The sequence below is a fragment of the Culex quinquefasciatus genome, chromosome 2, assembly GCF_015732765.1.
Source record: "Culex quinquefasciatus strain JHB chromosome 2, VPISU_Cqui_1.0_pri_paternal, whole genome shotgun sequence".
NCBI lineage: Eukaryota > Metazoa > Arthropoda > Insecta > Diptera > Culicidae > Culex > Culex quinquefasciatus.
The window spans coordinates 182,031,678-182,055,725 of NC_051862.1; the positions used below are offsets into that span (position 1 = coordinate 182,031,678).

General features: G+C 38.6%; 2 protein-coding genes across 4 annotated transcripts in view; both read right to left on the reverse strand.

Moving 5' to 3' along the window:
- Positions 1-24,048, reverse strand: part of LOC6033261 (inositol-pentakisphosphate 2-kinase) — a 233,718-nt gene that overhangs the window by 204,418 nt on the left and 5,252 nt on the right. The window lies entirely within an intron of this gene.
- LOC6033239 (protein BTG1) lies at positions 7,605-23,054 on the reverse strand. The gene is given in 2 exon segments (XM_038251595.1): positions 7,605-21,720; positions 21,723-23,054. Coding segments are annotated over 2 exon segments (813 nt in total). The 5' UTR covers positions 22,228-23,054; the 3' UTR covers positions 7,605-21,412.

The window sequence follows — 24,048 nt, forward strand, 5'->3', positions numbered from 1 at the left end:
GCCGGGGCACTTTATTGTTTCGAACTTTGCGCATCAAAATAGATCTGGCTTGTTAATTTGCCTCAATCAGTACATGACTTGTTGGGGATTTTGCCCCGGCCGACTACACGTTACATGACTTGTTCTAAAATTAAAATGCAAATGGTCGGCAGTCATGGGAGCAGCAGTCAGTCTGAGCGCTGATTAAAGGCTACTCCAAAGACCAGTTTGTGAAAACAGCTTCTCGCATATATGCAATTATATTAGCATCGGGCAGTTGTTGCTGCTGCTACTATCACAAAGTTGTGATTATTTTCGATTCGCTCGACAGATTTATGGTACATGAATGGCCTGATAATGACGTGCTGTCGGGGCGAATCAATGAATGGTGCTTTGTTGTACGGCTGATTGTCAATTTCTTTTGAAGTAAGAGCACTTTTGCAACTAAGCGAAACTAAAGTCTTAGGTTCAAAAAATTGGAACATTTTAAACAATGCTTACTATCAAATGACACATTTATAGCAAACAAATTTGTTAAAATTTAACAAAATAAAAAAATTAAACCAGCTTCAAAAATCGAAACGAATAATGATCTGACATGTTATTGACACGACTCATTTATGTGAAAACAAAACTCAAAGGAAGTTTAGTGGATCTAAACTGTATTTGAAATTAAGGTTTACAACACTCGCTTTTTTTTAGGTTACTTTTATTTTTTATTGCTTTTCGCAATTTCCCCCATCGTTCAACGGGTACGGTCTATAGAGGAAGAGGTAGTAAAAGCGCTGTTCAGAAGCCGAACAAAAAAAAACGATACACTCCACTTCCAACCTGATGGGTGAGGCAAAAATCGGCACTGTTGTAAACTCCACTTCAGGTAGGTACTACAGGTATATCACACGGCGGCAGGAAAGGAAAAATTGCACATTGAAATGGAAACAACGGAGCGATCAAAACAGCATGCAAAAAAAAAGCTGAAATACAACAGAGAAACGTTCAAAACCGTGAAAGTCGCGCGCGCGGCGCAATCTAGATCGGAGCCCACAGAGACTGACTGCTGAAGGACCGCGTTGGAGCTGGTAGACCCTGGATGGAACTCTGCACCGGTGAGCAGCAGCAGCACCCGCCATTGTTTTGGGAGTAGAAATTTGAGGGCAAAAGTGAGCGTGGAGTGGAGATTTGCTGGCCGAATGTTGGCGATAAATCTTCTCTGGTTGGTAGGTTCGGTTTGTGTGAGATTTAGGACCCAGTTTTAGAGATTAATCTTGAATTAATTAGGAAGTTGTAGATTCAAATTGGAGAAAACTGAAAAAAATGTTTTTTTTTTTCAAACAGACATTTTAATGTTTTTGTACTATATTTGTAATTGATATGTTGATTATAGGTTTCAATAGAAGCCTCTATTTTCACCAGAGCAAGAGTAAATTGGAGCAGGCGGAATTAAAAATCGATGGGACGGAAAGAACTTCGAAGAAAAGAGAGTCGTTCTCTTGCTCACTGTCTGGACCTAGTGCCACACAGTAAAAAATAATGTAAATTTGGAAGCTGTAATTTTGGAAGGTTGAATATTACCTCTTTTATGATGTAATTTTACCTCAATTTAGACTGAAAAAGTGACATTACACCAGAAAAGTGATAAAATTACACATTTCCAGAGGTAAAATTACACTTTTTTTTTGACATAAAAGATGTACCCCTTCCCAGATGTAATATTACCATGATTTTTTTTTCTGTGCATAGACAGAAGATCCAAATACAAAAAAAATGAAAAATCATTTTAATTTTTAAAAGTTGAGCAGAAAAAATGCTTTTAATTGACAAATAGTGGCGAAAATATTCCTAAAAAGCTTTTTTTTATCTTACCGTCGATCGAAAAACCAATCCTGGATTAGCATGAACTAATTTTGATTAAATCGCAAAAAGGAACAACACATTTCGAAGTATTTGATAAAATTTAAACTGGCTCAAAAAATAAATAAAAAAGCAGAATTTTTACTAATTTTTGATAGAAAAAAAACATTTAAATCAAAAATATATGTTGATCCTTTTCGATAACTCAATACAAAAGATTTACAGTCCAAAAAAACAAGATGAATTGCATCAGGGAATGGAATTTTTGTCAAAAAAAAATGTTTTGCTCTGCTAGTACTTCAAAAAACTAGTGAAATTTAAAAAAAATTGTTGCCAATTTTCTACACAAGCTACACAGCAAAACATCAGATAGTAAAATCGCATGCTAAAGCATGCACATCACCTTTGTATAAAAACGCATGTAATATTGTGTACACAAAAAGTATGTACGCAAGAAAAAAATATATTTTGCACACCCCAAAAATAACAGCAATCCGGACAGAGTCATCTCCAGATTACCAAGTCTGCGCCCCAACTATCTCGGCTATCTCACCCTCTTGTGATTGCTGGGTTTCAACGCCAATGTACCAGCAGCTATCCCGTACGTCGAATACTGTATTAACTGTATGAGATGTATGGGGAACTTAGAGATATATCGGTATTGATCCAGACTATATCACAGCGGCGAGATAGCCGAGAGTATTGGGGCGCGGGCTTGGTAAGCTGGATATGACTCTCACCGGATTGATGATATTTTTAGTACATGCTTTTTGTGTACACGTATTCTCATACAATATTATATGAGCAGTTCTCTAGGATTTCGGTCATTCGATTTTTTTTGTATTTTTTAATTCGAAGCCTTTTATCAAGTTTGAAATTTTCCATGATGTATGTGTATCTTTTGAAGGTGATCGAGTGTCTTCGGCAAAGTTGTAGGTATGGATACGGACTACACATACACGGTAAAATTTTTTATTTAACTTTATCACTAAAACTTGATTTACAAAAAACACTATTTTTAATTTTTTTTTTTGATATGTTTTAGAAGGCATAAATGCCAACTTTCAGAAATTTCAGGTTGTGCAAAATCACTGACCGAGTTATGATCAATACTGATTTTTCAAAAATCGAAATCATTTTTCTTCTTCAATGCAATCAAAAAAAAATAAAGATAGTTATGGTGACGAAAATAGTTTTTCAGTGCACATGTTTGCCCAGTTTTGAAAAAATATTTTTGAGCCTTTTTGCATATTTTGATTTGATGCAAACAACCCACCATTTTCTATCGTCAATATCTCAGCAACTAATGGTCCGATTTTCAATGTTAATATATGAAACATTTGTGAAATTTTCGATCTCTTCGAAAAATATTTTTGGAATTTTCAAATCAAGACTAACATTTCACAAAGGCCAAACATTCAATATTACGCCCTTTTAAAATGTTTGTCTTGATTTGAAAATTCCAAAAATATTTTTTTCGAAAAGATCGGAAAATTTCACAATTGTTTCATATATTAACATTGAAAATCGGACCATTAGTTGCTGAGATATTGACGATAGAAAATGGTGGGTTGTTTGGGTGAAACTTAGAAAACATTAATTTTCCTGTTTTTAAACCTTTGCATTGCAATATCTCAGCAACTAAAGGTCGTATCAACATAGTCCGAATAAGCAAAATATAGAGAATTTTCTCAGCTTTTCAAAATATTTTTCAAAACTGGGCAAACATGTGCACTAATTTAAAAATGAAAACTGCGACTATTTTCAAAAAGTCACTTAAATATGGCTATAACTTGAAAACGGTGCACTTTATCAAAATTTTAGTAAAGTACTTTTGATTGCAAATTTGATTTTACATCGAAAATGAAGTTGAAAATTTTACGACCAAAATTTCGATTTTTGAAAAATCAGTATTGATTAAAAATTCATAACTCGGTCAGTGATTTTTGCACAACCTGGAAATTTCTGAAAAGTTGGCATTTTATGTCTTCTAAAACATATCAAAAAATAAAAAAATTAAAAATAGTGTTTTTGTAAATCAAGTTTTAGTGATAAAGTTAAATAAAAAATCACCAAATTTTTTTACCGTGTATTATTTTTCCAGTGTAGTCCGTATCCATACCTACAACTTTGCCGAAGACACCAAATCGATCAAAAATTCCTTCAAAAGATACAGATTTTTGAATTTTCATACATCATTTTTGTATGGACAGCTGCCGAATTTGTATGGAAAATTATATGGACAAACTAATGATGCAAAATGGCTTCTTTGGGCATACCGAAGGCACCAAAAAAGTTTCAGCCGGATTAAAAAATACAAAAATTAAAATTGAAGAAAAAAGACCGATTTCGTAGAGAATTGCTCATATGCTTTTGCTCACAAAGGTGATGTGCATGCTATTGCATGCGATTTTACACAGAATTTGTTTACTGTGTAAGCAACAAATTTTAATAAATTTTACTCCAATCTAATTCATTTATTTAATGTGTTTGTAGTTCAAAAACACAGTTTTTTTAAATTGCTTCAAACCAAATCATCAAGGTAATTTGTTCAAAACAAAATTGTCCGATTTTTGGAAATCCAATGAATTGAATGTACAATATCCAAACATATTTCTGATAAATACCCACAATTTAAAAAAAAATACAAGTCTTGTGATGATAAAGAATTTAAATCAAAACACTTTTGCATGTACGCATATTGGAATTGTATGGAAAAAACAACAATGGAAATGTATGGGAAAAGTTTCAAAGGAAAATAAAAATTGAGGTTTAAATTAAGAAAATGTTAAACCTTACGGTTTAAATTTTAAGTCCAAACAATTTTGTTTGATTTTTATCATTTAAGTGTCCTTGATAAATTAATTGTTTTTTTTTTGTATTAATGTTGAGACAACAAAAATTAAACTATTCTGTTTGATTTATTTTAAGTTATATACTGCCGTTCTACGCATAATTGTCCCATGTTCAAAAAAGTGCTACTGAGTAAAACGCGATTGAAATTTTTCGATCGATTTCTGCGTTTCTACGCATAATTGTCCAGTGGGTTTTTATTCGTCCCATGTGTCCCCAATCGCCCCAGTTATTAGTTTATCACTCTTATTTATGATCCTCTTGCTATACAGTATGTAAACAAGATTCAATGCTTCGTATAACTAATGATTTCTTGAATGAAAATACTTGGTGGGACAACTATGCGTAGAAGTATAACGGTGGGACAAACAGACTTGGTGTTGTTTTTGATGAGTTTCCGAACAAAGTAGCAGATATTATGGGTTTTTCGAAAAGTATACGACAAACTAAACTTAAAAATGTCAAAAGGCCAAAAAATTACATGGGACAATTATGCTTAGAACGGCAGTATAGAACCTAACAAAAAAACAAGCAAATCAAAATCTAGTGTCTGGTACACCGGCATTTATGAAATATTTTGTTATTAATCACAGGAAATATCGATATTTGTTTTTTATTTATTCCCTTACGTACTGTCTACAAAAGGATTTTTCAAATATATTTACAGTTTATAAAAATAATTTTAAATTTAGGTTTTAGTTTTTAATATTTTTTTCGCAGTATTCAACAAGAATAATTTGTTTAAGAAGAGTCATCCTAAGAATTGTTATATTTAAAAGGAACATTCATAGATATAAAAACACTTATTTTGGATTTTTTTTAAGTTTGAGGCTTGATTGAAAAAACAATGAGATTATAAAATAATGTTTTTTTGAAAAAAAAACTTTAAAATACAATAGTTTTATTAACTTTATTTAAAATCGAACCAATTTTTTTAAAAATGCACACAAAAAAATGGTAATATTACATCTGAGAATGAGTACATCATTTATGTCTGAAAAATGTTTATTTTTAGCTCCAAAAATATGTAAATTTGCCTCTTTTTTGGTGTAACCTAACATTATCTTTTTCTAAATTGATGTAAAATTACATCATTAAACTGGTAATTTTCAACCTAAAATTACACCTTCAATGTTTGTTTTACTGTGTAGTCAGTTGAATAATCCTAGTGAGAAAAATAAAACAAACTCGATACGATATCACTGGAATATGACTTCGTATAATCGAATCACGAACAATTTTTTTCTGAAAAAAATCCTACTTTGCAGAAAGCACTTTATAAAAAAAATATGATGAGTCATTTTCGGTTGCAAATTTGATTTCGTAGCAGAAAATTGTTTTTTTTTTCAATTTTGTTTGGTCAAATGTCTTATTTTTTTTAAATATTGTGTCAGATTTTGCACCATCCTATCAACTCAAACGCAAAAGATGCCATTTATTTTTGGTCACAAAATGCTGTTTAAAAACATTTAAACAATCGTGCTACTTTTTTTCAAGATATCAATAAATTCATGAAAATATCGTTATTTTTGTATTGCGTATATTTTTATGTGAATTTAAAATTTTTAAAGGGCTCAAAAAATATCTATTTGCATAAAAATACAAAAATAAACGTTATTCAATGTATCGTAAATAGTTTACAGCCATGTTTTTTTTTTCAATTTAACCTTATTTCAATGTCCTTATCATAACCTACAACTTGGCCGAAGACATGAAATCGGCCTTCCCCTTCTCAAAATACAGATTTTCGATTATCTACATGATTAATTTTTATGACCGGCCCCCAAAATTGTATGGAGACCTGTGCGATTAGAAACAATTAAACACGTAACAATAATTGAAAACGTAAAGAATTACTCTGATTTATTTTTAGTTTTAATGAAGTACTCATGAAATTCAATTAAATACACTTTTTGCAATTCCTATGTGAAACTTTCAACTTTTCCTGTCCTTCTGGAGAAACGAAATGGCCAACTTTTCCCTACCAAATATATCAGAATGGAAAATTAATACCTTTCAACACCAGTGCTGAAAAGTTTTACTTTTCAACATCGAAAAGTATATTTTTTAAATATTTTTTTGTTTTGAACGGTGAATTTAATAAACGCATGGATGTTTGACATAAAATTCCAGTCAAATAGCGATTTTTGGAATAGCAAAAAAAATGCTGTAAGTAACTCGTTGCAAAACATTTTTTTTTTCAGCACTCGTCGTATTTATCCAACTCGGTAAACTTCGTTGGATAAATATACGACTCGTGCTGAAAAAAAATCTTCTTTTTGCACCTTGTTGCATAAACTACTATTATCGACATACTTACCAAGTTGGAATCTTATTTTCAATATTTTCGAACAGCATCATCAGATAGCGACGAAAAGTAGTCTATTGACGAACAAAAACAAGGAATTGTCATCGGAAGGTGGACACATTAGATACAAATGGAGAAGTCGGAAGGTTTAATTTTTTCATCAAATGTTTGCTGTTTTATTACTATCAATATATATACTTTTAATTATTTTCAAATGTTTTTTCATCTTTTTATCAATAATCTCTGTACAAGTAATTTTAATTTTATATCATTTATATATTCATATATCTATATATAGTATATTCAGTATGCATGTAGTTGAATTTTTTTCTCATTTATTAATTGTTACCATTAAAAACTAAGGGCTAATAAAAAAGAAAAAAAAGAATTAAAAAAAACTATTTTCACTTGTTGTTTGCAAATCTTATAATTTAGTGTATTGTTGTTTTATGTTTTTCTTCTTCTCTTTATTCCTCTCGTATCGTTTATATTGTAAAAAAAAGAAGTTAGATTGTATGCATGTATTTTCTTCAAAAATGAAAATCTAATTTTAACTCAAATTAAATAAAGAAGAAAATCAAACATCAGAAATATGCCTTTCTTATAGATTTTTTGTTCGGCACTTCTCAGCTGTGATGGTGTTAGCTGGATATTCTTTTTTTCATTTTTCTTTTTTTTTCGCAGGTTGTTGGTCGTCGTGCCTTTTTAATAGAAAACAACAAAAAGCATCATGCTTGCGCACATTTTTCTTTAAATCGTAATGATTTGTTTCCTTTTTTTTGTATGGGGATGAGTTATGTAGGGGGGCGTATGACCTTCATTGTTTTCTCACACGCTTGAATGAGTGTGTTTGTGAGAGTGCGGTTTATTCGAAAAAATGTTACAAATACACCTACGGAACAAACAATGCAATGGAGGTTTTTTTTGATGTTCTGTCGATACATTGTTCCTACACATGTGTTGGTATGTCTTTGTAATGAAATGAGAGCAAAAATGTGCTCGTTATCGGGTTGTTTTAAAAGATGGTTACTTTACGGGGGTTTCTTTTGCTATTACTGTGTGTTGAGTTCTGTGTGTATTTTAAAAAGACCATTTTCTTTGCATAATTTTCGACAGTACACAAATATCTGTGCTAGGGTATGTTTGTGTTTCTTTGCGGATGCTTCTTGCCTCTCTTTCTCTTCACACTACTTCTGCTTAGCCTTCTTCTTTTGCTTCGATTATCAATGAGAAAAAAAAACACATTTGTTTCGTGTGACACTTTTACTCTTTTTAGCAGCTTTCTCGACGGCAAATCGAAAAATTCAAAAAGGAAAAGTTCAGCCATTTTTTGTTTAAGTTTAACGTCTAATTCGTTGGAGAAAAACAGAACAAATCAAACAAAGAATAGTCGTTTGTGGGGTGTGCTTGGGAAAGCGCGCCAAACTGGCCGTGGGTGCATCAGTCAGGATGAAATGTCGTCCAAACGGGACGGAAGGAAACAGGGAAAATTATCCAGGAAAAAAAACGAAACACCAAAGGTTTAAAAAACACGAAACGAAAAACGACATTCGGGTGAAGTTTTTTGAAGGTGGAAAGTGGGAAAAAACAGTGTAATTTTGCACATTAACAGCGGGGGTCCATCCAAGGTGTCTACTACTGAAAGGTGAGATTATTGTTGTGTATGTGATTGTATTTACAATTTGTTTTGTTTTGCAAATAATGACGTTCTAAATTTGCCTCATTTAGCACTGACTTGCAAAGGTTGGTTCAATTTACAATGTTTTTTATTATTTTTGGGTGTCGCAAAAGATGAAAATGTTAGTCTACAACTAGCATGTACGTAAAAGTGCTTTTGCAGTGAAATGTTTGTGTGTTTGCGTTTTATGGTTGCTTCGCAGCTTACTTTTAAAAGTGTATTGACATTTTATTATTTCCATTTAACGTGTGTTGCTCAGCGTCACCTTTCGCTGTGTATTTACTTGTTTTTGTTTTGTTAAGGTAGAATAGTAGGTCACATCTAAACAATGGGGTATCGGGTATTAAATTTCTTCAATTTACGTTTTTACTGTGGTTTTATCTGATTTCATTGGAAATTTTTTACACTTGTTTCAGAGTTACAAACAAAGACGAAACTCCTCTCGTTAGGCGAGTTAATGCACTACTACTGTACGAATCGAATGAATGTTGCCTTTCGTTTCGTTTCGTTTTTCTTCAATTTTTGCTTCCATGTTTAATTAATGCATCTTTAAGCGTGTGTGTGTGTGAGTGTGTACAATTTCCATTGTTTCCTCCCTCAACAAAGTGATGGCCTCTGTGATGCGACGCGTCTCCTCCACTCAAATTGATTGCCCAAACAATTCGCACACACACACACGTGTGTGTGTGAATCGCGAGTACGGATCTTTGGTACAATGGCTCATCAATGAGAGTGTGAGTGTGACGGCGAAACTCTTGATCGTTTTTTTTTCGTTCGTTTTTGCGTGTATGTGTGTGTGTGATAACTTTTGCGAAGAGCGCGCTGCTGTTTACGCGTTTCGCTTTTGTGTGTGTGTTTGCCGTGAAGAGTCATTTGCATTGCAATTAATGGGTGCCATACACAGCAATTTGGTTTCTTTCGAAATCAAGAAAATAAATAAGAAATAATAATGAAACAATCTACATAAACCCTCTTATCCGCGAAAAATTTACATTATACATATACACGGAGCTTTTAGTCTCTCCTTTGCATGACGCTCTTGTTTGATAGCTTTTTTGTGTTTGTGTTGCATCTATATTGTTTTTATACATAAAGATTATACCTTGCAGCAGCCTTTCGGCGGCAGCTCTTGTCCATGCCGCGCTGCACTCAGTTTTGTTGTTTTTAAATAATAAAAACTATAGTTTCTATAAATTTACATTACGTATATAAATGCTTCAACAACGGTTTTTTGATAACTTTTATTTTTTCGCTTGCGGTTTTAATTTTCTTATAAAATTTTTCCTCTTTTTTGTACAATTTTCAGTTCATTTTTTATTTTTCACTTGCTTTTTTTTATTACAAAAAAATACTGCATCTTTTCCATTTTTTATTGTTGCTCACCCTCTCACGCACTTGATTTTGTTTGTTTTTGTTTCATTTTTTTTTCTGACAGAAAGCCCCGGCCCTGTGACAGTTGGGTGCGAACCAGCGAAAACGTGGCCGCTGCACGGTGGGCCCAAAGCCGGAACTTTCGCGTCGAAAAACAGGTCGATGGGGTTTTGTTGGTTTGCGTGTGTGTTTTTGTATGGATGTGTGATTTTTGTTTTGCTTTGAGTGTATGTTGTTTTTCTTTACATCTCTATACACATATGTAACATTTTTGTAATTTGTAATATTTACACGTGATTTTGTTTTTGTTTTGTATCGCGCACAGTTTGCTACTTATAGCGTGCCTTCTTCTTCTTCTTCTTCTTTGCATCTCCCTTAAAAGTTACGTGTGTTCACAGTTTGTTAATGTTGTGTGTTTAGCTGTTACTTGTCTGCTTTGTTATAACATTTGTTGTTGCTTAATAAAATAATGCGTTTTTCAAGAAAAAACCAATAGCAATTTTTTTCTTCTTGTTTTTTGTTTATACTTTTCAACCGAATTACTCGAGTTTGACGTGTGTTGCTTGATCTCGCCCCGGTTGTAATATAAATATTCGTATTCTTTTCCACTAAATCACAGTTTTTCATAGTTTCGCTTAATTAGTATTCAGTTTCGTGTCAGTGTGTTTTTGTTTGTTTTGTGTGTTTACTTAATTTTGATGAGAATCATGATTCCACTTTGTTTCTTTCAAGGGTTGGTTTATATTCCATTCACTTCGTTTAAAATAGCAATAAAATTTGTACATTCGGAGTCTGCATTTTCTTATTTGCCTTTTTGTTGTTGTTGTTGTTTTCAGGATATTCATCCCGGTGACATAAAATTAAAATGTGCTCTTTTGTTCTCCTCACTATTCATTTTCTCAAGTGGTTGTCATCATTTGAAAACTATTTCTCTTTTAAACTTAAAGGATGAAGTAAAACAAATGCCTGCTTTTCTCTCACACGCACACATTCCGTCTCAAAAGCGTATTCCTAATCCAAAACACAGATATCCTGTCAAGCAAAGCCTCACTCACTCGTTAATCGCTCCCATATTTTTGTCGTAAGAATCCTAAACTTTCAAAGCTCTCTGATTCAGTCGCTTCATACGTGTTCATAAGCTGTCATTTCTATGCGTGATTTTTTTGTTTGTTATCTTTTTGCCTTCTCCTTATTATTCATCGTTATTATAGTATTCTGATCGAACCGTCCAAAACTTGACTCTGACCTCTTTCCCCTTCATCGCCTACTATTACTACGCAGCGAGCCACAAGGTAGCGACACCCATTTCCACCCAGCGAACCAATTTTCGCCCTAAAAGGGTCGAAAATGGGTTCACCAAGTCAAAACCGGGCCCCTCTCCCCTATTTCCTGCGATCAAAACAACCCAAAAAACCAGTTCTCGTCGACGTCGCCTTTGTAATGGAAAAGTTGGCCGAAAAAGTTGTCTTTCCAGTTTTTTTTACTCTCTTTCTTTTTCTCTGCCCCTTTTTTTTACTCAAACGTGTCCAAACTTGTTTTGCGCACCTACAAAGTCTCGATCGAGTTTTTTCCTCTGTTTTGTTTTGTGGTTGCTTGATACTCCCGTCACGCCGTAGTAGGCTGCGAAAGGGAGTCGATTACTGCGTTGTTTTTGACTAGGTCTGCCAAAATTTGTGCGGTGGGCGAATGCTGTAGTAACGACGAATTGGGTCGAAGGCTGCTTTTAAAAACATCCAAAATGGCAGAATTTTGTTTACAGTGCACGATTTGACAGCCAAATTGTGCACACTCGTTCGAAATCACTTAGATTTCATCTGAACCGAATCTGTACAAAAAAAACAAATTTCAGACAAATGTCAACATTTGGGTAAATTTTACTAAATTTTGACATTTGACAAAATACCCATTTTTGAGTAGGTTCAATTTGGTGAAATTTGCGTAATTAAAGATGGTGTACATAACCTGGCTATCAAAAGCGTTTTCAAACAAAATATTTAGCCAAAATTTTGTTTCAAAATGTCGATAATGCTACACAGCTGATGTCGATCGCTAACTTTTCATGATATTTTTTGTTCACGCAATGTCTTACTCGCGGTCGTAGTAATCAGTACCTCTCTGCTTATATATGTTGTTCTATATAAAAACGAGTTACTAAGTAATTTGTACGTTTTGCTTCAAGTCTTATGTTTTACTACACCTCGCTTCTCGTTCGTCACTAGCTCGATCTTTCACCTTAAAGATTTTTAAGTTTGATTTTGAGTTACCTATAAGATTTTAGCAGTTTTTTTTCGTGTAAATATTATAAAAGCTTACACGCCCTCTTTCAGAACAAAAAATATTTAAAACAATATTTTACATCTCTCTCTCTCTCCCTCTCACTTCCAGCCTTGCTTTAAATTCGTCCGTTCATCTGTTTTGGATTGTGAATAGACTTTTATCCGTACTCCTAAATAGTTCACCTCTCCTCGAAAGTGTCTCAACAAAAATAAGAGCAAACATTACTTCCTCACTTGCTGCAAGATGATCTTCTGTGAACTGTTTTTCACTTGTCTTTACCCAGTGTGTGTGTGTGTGTCCGGTTGACAGAATATCACAAAAGAGAGTTTTTTTTTTGTGTGGACTTTGGGCACGACCTCGCCCCGGGACCTTCTAGGAACTATGCTCGCATACAAGAGTTGATTTTTTTTTATTTGTTAACCTACAGTTTGACTAGCACGTACGCGCACTCGAAAACAGAAACCACGCAAAGTTGGGATAAAAACTGACAGCTACACGCTCATTTAAAGTTACTCGAATTTCGTCGAAATGAGTGTTTGAGACAAATGTCAGATTTGGGTTGATTTTACCCAAAATTAATTAAAACTCGCGTGAAATTACCCAAAATCTGACATTTGCCTCAAAACTCACATCAAAACAAATTTGATTTCGACGAATTCTGACTCATTTTCGACGAGGGTGTAGCACGAACCGGTATGAGACTTCAAAACGTCTAACAACTCTATAACAAATCGGAGATTTATTTCGAGGGTTGGGTGCACAACAATGCAAAATTAAGGGGTGACCCCGCGAGGTCGCACACTTGAAAATGGAGTCCAGCTTTGCAGTGGTAGGAAAAAGTGACAGCTGGAAATCGGAGAACAAAGCAACGAGGGCGATCACAAATCGACCAGACCAGACCAAATCTCGCCATTGTTTGCCCGAATTTGACGGCGGCGAGAGGTGCACCGAGAAAACAAAGATGGCGGCAGCGGCGTGCACGCTAAATTGATTTTCTCTCGCGCAGCATCACGACTGTCACGATTTTGGCATTATGGCTCGACGGGGAGTTTTAGCTCAAATCAAGCTTTGAGAGGGGGGTTTTGTAGAGGAAAAAGAAGGAAAGGTGACAACCGACCAAGACCGTACTAGTGTGGGTAAAGACAAATGAAAGCAGGTTCCTCTTGCACTGAAAACTGTGATATTTTTTTGATACTTTTTTTTGCTTTGCTTTGGTTTTATGTTTTATATTTTTCTTTATTTAAAAAATGATTACTGGTTAAAAATATCAATGAATGTGATAGTATTTTTTTATAAATAGTTTTGTTCTCTCTTTCTTTGCGCTCTATATAAAAAGTAGCTTCTGATATCTCTTTGTTTCGCTTTCTCTCTCATTACTAAACGATCACATTTTGGATGTAGTTCCATTTTCGGCAAAAATGGAGCAGGGTGTTGTTTTTAACCTTCTATTTTGTGTTGCTGTTTGCTTCTACTATGGGATGTTTGCTCTTGTTGTATAGTCCAGGTTAGTTTCTTAATTTTGTAACGTATGATGTTCTGCGTTGGATTCTTTTGTTTGTTTGTTTGTTTGTTTGTATATAAACATCTACGAGTGTCATCTTTGTTTCGCTAACATTATTGTACAGGTTTTCGTCCTAAAATTTAGCACTGTTGTGTTTCATATGTTTCGTAACCGTTACTTCATGTTCTTAGAGTTTGTTTTGTTTTGTTTTTCTGGTTTTTCCAAATATATAAAAATATATATTATCACATTCAAATATATTCCATTAAGCGTCCGTGAGTCATCATTTTCTACTAATCAGTTATTTTATTAATCACAACAAATTACTATACTCCTCTCTCTTTTTCTCCTTCTATTCGTCCGATCTATTTCATGAAAAAACGAACAAAATAACCTAACTTTTTCAGACTTTTCAGGGGGTTGTTGTTGTTGCCATGTGTGTGTGTAAATTTATATAGTTGTGGTGGTGGTTGGCGTTGTTAAATCAACACGATTGACTTGTTGCTTGCACGATACACAGAGTTCGTCCAAAGTTTTGTATACATAAATCGTTTTCTCATGTTCTCGCTTCTTGTTCTGGCTCGTACGGACTTGTACAAAGAGACCTTAAACTAATAAGTATGACTTTCAGATATCACTTTTTTATATTTTTGTGTTTCTTATTACTTCTCGCCAGATCTCCCCGCCCTCGGATCACAGATGGGGCAGAGTTCCTAGCAGCTAAATCACGTTCACGCATCATAGCCCAGGTACCGGAAAATATTCTCCACACACCTCAAAATATCGTATCTTTCTGTGGTTTCCTAAATAGAGATCCTATCACCTACGTTTTTTGTGTGTATCAGTGTGTGTGTGCCTATTTGTATCCTATATTCGTCTGTGTGTATGAATCGGTTGCACCCCATGGTTCCTCGCTAACAGTCAGTCCTTGCTTGTTTTCCCTTAGAGAGAAATTATGATTTTTTGTTTTAAATTACAAAGTAACACTTCCCCGAATCGTTTCCAAAAACTATACAAAGGAAAATCTACAGGTCGTTCGATCTTAAGGTAACCCACACACTTGTGCCAACATGTCACCTTAACGAAAAATCACAGTTAAATTCACGTTCCTCTCCTCTACTCTCCTTCGTAATCCTTTTGAATTTGGAGCTCAAATTCGCCAGAAAAGGCACGCCCAATCGCGCATCACCATCCAGCAGCATAATCTGCACGAGTTTCGAACGCGTCGAATCGTGTTTGAACGCAACGCAAAGTTGCATGAATACATCAAAAATCGCAATAAAAAAATTGGGTGAGTTCTCCACAAGTGAGCAACCCCCCCTTAAGCGTGCAACAAGCTGTCAAACGCTCGCTACACTGTTAAAAGTTTTGCCGTAGATGTAAATAAAAATATGATTGAAAAACAAATATTTGAAGAACATTGATGGCGAAGCCAAAATTGAGTAAATTTTACTTGAAACTACGTTAGAAGTTTGTCGTTTTAAAATTTTTCAAGAAAAACAAATCAGATTCTGCTGAAAAGTCATTGGAATTTGTCAGCAAAACCCGAAATATTTCCCAAATTAATTTTTCGCAGAACGAAATCATCGCGTCCTGCATCTAAATTTAGCATATTTTTGAAGCTGCGTGTCAACCAAAGAGCGACACACGCAAATTGACGCACGCACTGCGTCCGCCAACATTCAAGATGGCGGCGCAGTTTTGAGCAGCACATTTTCTCTACTCTCTCGAAAAAAAAGGGGTTGTTGCTTGGATGAGTGACGTCACGGAGCGTGTGTTGCATCACAGATTCGAATATTTTTGCTTTTTGGCTACTTTTTTTTGTTTTTGTTAGGAAAAAACTTATGTTTAGAAAACTTTAAACAATACAACACGCAGGACACGGTGGGCTTCCCGCTTGGGTTTGTTATGATTTAGTTTTTATTTTTTTTCAGGGAAAATTTTCCGATAGATGGGCCTCTGTGGGAGGTGCGCCAAATGTTGTTGTTGTTGACGTTCGGTGAAGACACGCGCGTTTGTTTGTTTTTATTTTGTGACAATCGCAAAAATGTCAGTATATGTACAAAAACGTAAAAAACAGGGTTTTTAAAATTCGTTCGTCGAATGTATAACTCGCTCGCTCGATCTCGCTCTCTCTAGTTGTCCAGTGTTCCCAGCTGGGTTCAGCGGGTGGACTAAATAGTTTGCACACTATGCTTAAAATGGCAGTCGTTAGTAAATTAACGAATTTTTTGTGTGTATTTGTGTGTATTACTTCAAGTTTTAGGGGATGTTGTTTGTGTACTCTCTTTTGTTTTCTTTTGTTACATATTCCACTGTTCTCAGTTATTGTTTTGCAAAACATTTACATACCTAATATAAACCTATAAAAACTTAAAGCTACCTTTCTTTTGATTCACAGACGAAACAATGGTCACGCTATTCATCATCATGTGTTGGTGCTTTCGCCGAACGGGTCGTGTCTCTCTCTCATCATCTGTCACGCTGACACTCTCTCTCTCACACACACAGTAACGGTACAAAGTCAGCCAATTAAGTTATTTTTGCAATTATAAGAAAAATATACAATTCCACCTAAGAAAAGGGCGCAACCAAAGGTTTTAAGTAGAATGGTTCAAGCTTTTCTTGAGTTTTGTTCAAAATCGAATTAGAAAGAATTGCTATTTACAATGAAAATTCACAAGTAACCTACTTTAGCGTATCATTTCTACAAAAATAACAAAAAAAAATATATAAAGAAAGTCATCACAGGTTCAGAATATTATACATGTCTAGAGTGTTTTGTTTTTCCTGGAGGCAGGTCGACGAGAGCGGTCGACTTTGACGCACTGACATTGAGCTGACTTTGGACGGCTTCGATTACGTCGATTATCCGCGCTCGCTCGCACGCTGGATTTCTCCAACTCTTCTAATGCGCATCGAAGTCGGCTAAAACGCAATTCCCGGCAGCTATTCCCCGTTCTAGCTTTCACACACACATGCTCGCTGCGAAATTCAAGCGCCCAGCTAATGGTGTGTGTGTGTGTGTGTGTGTAATGGCGTCTAATTATCGCGGTTTCCGGCCCAATCGAAAGCAAAAGTCCGATCGCGCTGATAACAATCGCGTACGCGAGCAAGAATTTCACATTCTCACGGTTTTGCGATAATTGACGCGCGCACTCTCACGCGAAACAGGGCTGTCAAGAATGTCGTGTCGACATTGACGTAAGTCGCTCGGCCAACTAGATTCGCGGACGCGCACACACACACTCACGCGCGGAAGAGTTCAGCAAACGATGACGTATTCCAAACACGTCACCTTCAGGTTGTAAAATTTGGTGTGAAACAACGCAGATCTTTTTTTGTTTGTTTCGTGGTTGCCAGACGGAATATCGTCGGAAACCTTGAAATACGCGCGCGCTGACATTGAATATTTTTTTCGAGGGAGATAACTCTGAACGGGTTCGGTTGTTCAGCGCCATCATCGTTGAAGAACATCACAACAGGCAGATAGCGCCTAATTGCGAAAAAAAAACTGCACTCACGCAACGAGTGACAGCTGCAAATAGCGGCCATTTTGGACGCGCGCGCTGCAAAGCAGCAACAAAAAAGAGTAATTTGAAATTATAATTCCTACGGCTTCTGGTTCGCGCTCGCGAAGCACATTGAAGGATTGGAAGTCGTCCCAAATCGGAGTCGGAGGCCATGAGATGACACACGAACAATAGTTCGTGCATAGATAACTAGATGCGCGACCTCGATTCGGCGGCGAATTGTTTGGCCACACTGCCAAAGCAAGATGTGATATGGAAATGTCAAGAGGTCAAAGGGTTTGCCAAACTGCCTCACCCCCTCCGGTAACAATGGCGACTGACATTTCACTCGCTGGAAAGCGTCGTGCGCTTTCACGACGTGGGGAAAGGTTGATTTCACCGCTATCTGCGATTGTTTATCTGGCGCACCATTCCGGCCCAAATATGGCGACGTCGGCGGCGGCCCGTGCCTTAGAGAAATCAATAAATCCAGCGCGCTTTTGCATGAGTGTGTGTGACGGTAGCGGATGGCGGTTTGCCGCAAACTATCCGATGGAAAAACGGTGCACGATTTCCGAACATTTCCTCGTTAATTAAAGCGGTAGCCGCAGCTTGCAGGCGAAACAAACACGGAGCGCAAAACTGGTTCTGTCATGTTTGTGGCGTCCGCGGACGGAGCTCCCGGAGGGGGCAGTTTGTGTGCAGCGGTACTGCATCCCGCGGCAAATCGGTTTGCACCGTGATTTCTACAAACTTTCTACCGAAGATTAGAGGCGGGGACATCCCCCCGGGGAGAACGCCTCAAGCAGCGTCAGAATGGTCCGATTTGACGTTTGCCCACCTCTGACATCGTCAGCCTTGAAGGTTTTGAAGCGCCAAGGCGTACACGGCGCAAGGTGGGCAACTGTCAGAACCATTCTGACGCGCGCACGAGACAGCCAAACTAGGAAATCACGCACCGCTTGGAGCCGTTTGCATTCATTCCGCGTCCGCCATGTTGGTTCGTCTATTGCTCTCTACAGTCAGTCGTTCGCTTCTGTCTTCCTGCCTGCCAGAGAGAGATCGTTGGTTTTGATGCTACGACGTTTGTGTGTGCAAACGCGGAAGACGCGCGCGCTCTGTGTTTTGTTTGTTTTGTAAAGCTACTAGAACAGGGGGGTTCGTCGATTGCTGTGTGACTTTGTACCGTTTACTCGCTGTTTGGACTCGTACCACGGATTCCGCGAAAGCACCCCCGAAGATTGGTCGAAATTGATGTTCCTGGGGACAGGACACACAGGAAGTAGAACCTAAACCACAACTCTATGCTGCAAGATTATCAACGATTTAGTACAGAGAAAAAAAACTATGGAATATACATATAATGTATAGGATTTGTTCCACGTTAGGTTGCCTCTTCCTTGGTTCTTCCCTTCTTCCATGTAGATTTGCAATCCCTAGCGTATTCCCTAGGATTATTGTTGGACGGTGGGTCTTTGTGTTGTTTACAATTATTATTAGATCTTCTTTACTTCCTCGTCGTGGACCGCGCGCTGCAAGCCATAAAATTAACCCAAAATGTGTCTGTGTGTGCGTGTTTCGAAAGCTCAATTTGACATTTAGAGCGCTGCGCGATGACTCATCTAGCGCGACTTCCTTTCTCTCCACGAGGTAACTACTTAACTGCCTCGAGGCGGCTGGTGGTAACCACCGTCAAGAAGCCGACGAAGAAGCCAGCGCTCGTAACGCCATGTTGCCGTAGCCGTACGCTACGAGGGGCCTTATACAACCCATCTGTCTGGGCCGAGTAGTACTCGAGAAACAGGTTTTGAGCCGTGGGTAGTAGTGTGTGCGTGGTGGTAGTTTGAAGAAACACTTAACTCGTCACGTAGTCACCCCCAAAGGGGGGCTGCTACGGCGAACAAAAACATCGCGACCGTATTGAATGAGGCCTCGCGGACTCACACAAGAAGACGACGTCGACACGACGTCAGCTCGCGCAAAAACAAGACATAAAGAAGAAGCTAGACAAAAACAAATGACTCGTTTTCGTCTTTTTTTTACTTTATTTTGCTCACGTACACTGCCGAGAGCAGTGACGTTTGCACCAATACAAGCGAAGAAGAACGCGAGCGCTCTCACCACTACTACCGCACGGAACCAGTTTTCGACTCGCTTGTGTGATGGATGATGGTTACCAAGCCTGCTGAGTCGACTTTTCCTTAATAGCTCGCGAGCGATCATTATCATCTCGTCCCTCGTCGTATCCTTCCCTTGTAACCGGGCTCGCTTCACGCACATCTGTTCCCTGTCCTCGATAGCCCTATAGGGTATCGAGGGACCAACGGGATGCGGGCCCAAGCACACACGCACACACATTTCAGATGGCACTATTTATGGCTTGCCGTACACACGATCCTTTTTGTCGGTTTTCGCTGGTTCTCCTCTCGTTCGCCATCGTCGTCAATGGTTGACCTTTTTGTCTTTTCCCTTTGCCTTTCTTCACACACTTTTTTTTTTGTTCTTCCTTCTAGCTTCCTTCTACCCTTCGTCGGTCGGCTTGAAAGGTGTTCGCTCCGGTGTTCGCTTTGTGTTGTCACGTCCGTTCCCTATTCTGCCTCCCCTTCTACCCAGCGCGAACAATAGAGCGTATCGAGGAGCAGCACACAACAGGTGATCCGTAAAGGTTCAGCGTTGTTGTTGTTGTTCTGCCCAGCCGTTCGTTACCACTGCGAAGCAGCGTGTGCAGAAGGGAGGCCGATTTCCGTTGCATAACACACGACGGAACAAGAAGACGAACAGCAGCAGAGCTGCCGTTCGGCAGAAGCAGAACTGGGAACGATTCGAACACAACACAACGATTCGCGCAGTGATTACACCTTTTCCGTAATGTTGCTGGAGCTGGGGAGACCCGTAAATGCATCTCTTCTGGTGCTCCCGAGCTGCCAATCTCTCACTCGCGCTCTCTCTCTCTCTCGGAGGGTTCTGAGCCGACCATTTTGTGTGCTACCACACTACACGCGATGTTACATCCAGGGGTCTGTTTGTGGAACGTCGCCTCCTGCCTCTACGACCTTCTCCCTAAAATCCACCTACACCTCGTCACGTCTACCAGCTACCTCTCAAGCTAAAAGAGCCACATACACACCACATCGATTTATACTTTCTGTGTTTCATCTGTTACGAAAATTTCTCCGCTCGGGGTTTTTTAGCTTTTTTTTCTGTGTTTCGTTACTGCCTACTATACCTCACACGAGAGATTGATGATATTAAATTTAGCCTGCTTTAAAGCTTTCGTACTGCCCGAGTTCAGGTCAAACGCAACAGCAGCGGACCTTCGGCGACGACCAGCTCGCCGACGACTCGCAGCTTTAAAGCGTTATTTCTACCATAATTATATTTATATAGATTCCTGTTTCAGTTTTCCATTTATTCGTTTTGCCGTGGTTCCATGTTCAAATGTATCCGTGTTCTTGTTATTTTTTTCTGCGTTTCAATGGGGGGGTTGTTTCCATGATTGTTATCCTTTGATTTTAGGGTTTTTTCTTGCTAGTTTTTTTGTTTGTAATTGAATGATGTTTTTTTTAAGATAAGTAATTCAGCAACACTTTTGTTTACGGTTTGATTCTCGTATATCGCGCGCGCACAAATGGGAGATGTTACAAATGTATATGGTATTATCATATAGTAGTGTGTCTGTGTGTTTTGTCGTAGATTTCGAACAGTTAAAAAAAATGCAACCTTAAGCTTAAAAGTACAGTACAGCGCTCGCGCGCACTGGTTGATGGTCTAACCATATTTGGGGGGTCGTGGGTTGTGGTTCCGAAGTTGTGTCCTCCTCACGCCTCTCTGCCTGTCTGCCTGCCTGATGTTGTTGTGGTGTTGCTGACTGCACTGCACGTTCACCGTAATCCACTCCCTCTCGCGCCGACGAGCGTGCTTGCTGGGAAATCGGGGGTACAGCGGTACCGTTTCGAGAGCCCGCGCTTGATATGAACAGTTTTCGGTTAATTTAACCGTTTTAAAGGTGTTTTTTGTGTTATCATAACGCGTCTCGGCAGGGAGAGAGAGTGGATCCGGTGAGGTGTACGACGACGTGGAATTTAGCATTGGGTACGTACTTTGTTGTTGACGAACTGGTTGTCCCAGTGGAAGTATTGCTGCTGCTGGTGAACCGATGGCGAGTAGTAGTTGGTGTGTTGGTTGTTGTTGTGTTGATATCTATTGTTGTTGTAGTTGTTGTTGTAGCCGTTGAATGGGGGACTCAGGGGAGGACTAGTTTGTCCGCTAGACGACGAGCTAACGCTGTTGTTATGACGCTTCGCGTAATGATGATTATTATGATGATTGTTGCTGTTGTTGTACTTGTTGTGCTTGCTGCCCTGCGTTACCAGCGTATTCGATGGATTGACTCCATAAAATCTACCATAACACTAGTGCCACTATCGGACGACGACATCGACAGATCCACTCGGCCGACCCGCTCCATAATGAACTCATCACAGCTACTGCTACCCGTCGAGTCGAGATCCGACGAGGGACTGGCACGGCTCTGCTGTTGGTCGTACAGCACACAGATGGTACCGTTCTCGCCGATACGGTACGACACCTCATCCGGATCGATCCAGATCGTCAGCTCCAGCGGCAGCATCTTCCGCAGCGCGACCGTGTTCAGCCCCGCGGCGTGGCCCGCCCGCTCAATGATCGGGTCCATCTTGCCGTTGATGCGCAGGCAGCGGAACCCGGAACCCTTCGTCGGCACATCCGGATACCAGTGGCGGGCAAAGTGACGCGTCAGAATCTGCTCCAGCGAACCCTTGAAATGCTGCAGTTGACCCTCGCTCAGTTGCGGATTTGCCTTTTTCACTCGCAACAAGTTCATCACAAAGTCCGCGGCCGAATTGACTTCTATTCTCATTTTCTCGAGGCTTCGGACTGACGGGCGAGATCGCGACTTCTTCGTACGGTGCAACTTCGGCAACTTTTCAACATCAAACTTTGAACGGGTTCGTTCCGAAAAAGGTGCCACTCGACGACAACACTCTTGGCCTAGCTGTGCGCGGTATATTTCTGGGGCTCTTCGCTCGGTTTGCTCGAGCCGACTTCACGATTCACCACAACGTTTTGCAAAACCCCTCGGAGACACGACACCGCTCAACAACTGCGCTCACAGATGGTCTGAATTTCGCGAAATTTGCACTTTTTCAGACACACTACCTCAAAGATGGTGGTTTTTCTTCCCAGAAAAGGTTTCAGCACTGGCACTATCTTTTCTTGTGTCGCAAAAAAAACTCGAAGTAGTTGTATCACGAAATTTCCAAACTCTAGCGTTGCAAACCTTAAATTACTTCCAGATCACAAGGGGGTTTCGTTTCTGACGACGCAGGGATCACAAAATGCGCACAAACTAGCAATTTAGTGGAACGAAAATTGAATTTCAACTTTTTTCCAAGATGGCTGGCTCTGGCTGGCTGACTGGCTGTTCACACACTTGTCCTTCCTTTTCAGTCGGGGCCTACTGCTGCTGCTAGGTTGCAAAACACCTCTAGCTCGCTCTCTCTCTCGTTCTTTTGCTCTGCTTCGCGGACGCGTTCGTACTCTTTCTCACACACACACACTCAAGTTCTCACACTAACAGTTCAGTGCAGTGGTCTTTCACTCTCAAACGACGGACTCGGTCTCCGCTCGCTTCTCAACTGCTCATCACACGGCAGAGGTTCAACTTCGAATGCGAGTGGAAACCGTGGCGAGCAGCTCGCTAACCTCGGTTCGGACGATGAGTCGTCGAATTGTGTGGTGTGCGTGTCACAGACACAGCGAGCGTGTAGAGCTTCCGCACAGACCAACACCAGCAAGCGGCGGGCTGATCTAGATCGGTTACCAAGCGGGGGTTCGCTTGGTAGCGCCGAGGGATTGCACAGTGTATTCGGCATAGTGGGAAAACTAGTTTTGGACTGCGTTGACGTTGCGCGATTCTCGTCAGCTGGGCTGGGCTGGACAAAGCACATGGACTACACGCGGTGATAAGAGGAACACATTTTTTTTGTCTTCACTCGCTCAGGAGGATGTTATCTTATCAAACCCGGTAGAGCGGACGTGTTTTTTTATTTGCTGTAACCTTTTGCGTTTGTCGCGAAATTGGTTAGATGTGACGTGTCTGATTGACCATATCGGAAATGATCTGAATTATATTGATTTTCGAAATTTAACATCGATGTTTAATTTAATTTTATGTTGAATGCAGACTTTTATCGCAGTCTGACAACATTTTGTTTGTGAAACCATGTTTCGTTTTGAAAAAGACAGATTTGTCTCTTTATTTTTTAATGAAACATTGCTAAACATGCCCAAAAGTTATATTTATGGGAAATTTTTTGAACTTTAAAAAAACATGGGCACAATGTTTTTTTTATGCCGAAAATGGAAGTTTCTCTTGGACAAAAAAACGGCTGTACCTTAAAAAACGGCGCACTTTATCAAAAAATCTCATGAGTTCTTTTTGAGTGCACATTTCGATTGTTTTGACATTTAAAAATATATTTAAAACAATTTAGCCGCAATGTCGATTTTTCTCATAAACATTTTTTTGTTTTTTTTTTTTTTTTTTATTTTGCCCTTGCTTGGCTATGCTTTAAAAGATGACATTTTTTATCCCCTAAAAAATATCCAAAAATAAAACAATAAACAAAAATTGTGTTTTTGAGTAATACACTTTGTACAACTTCACAATGTTCTTTGC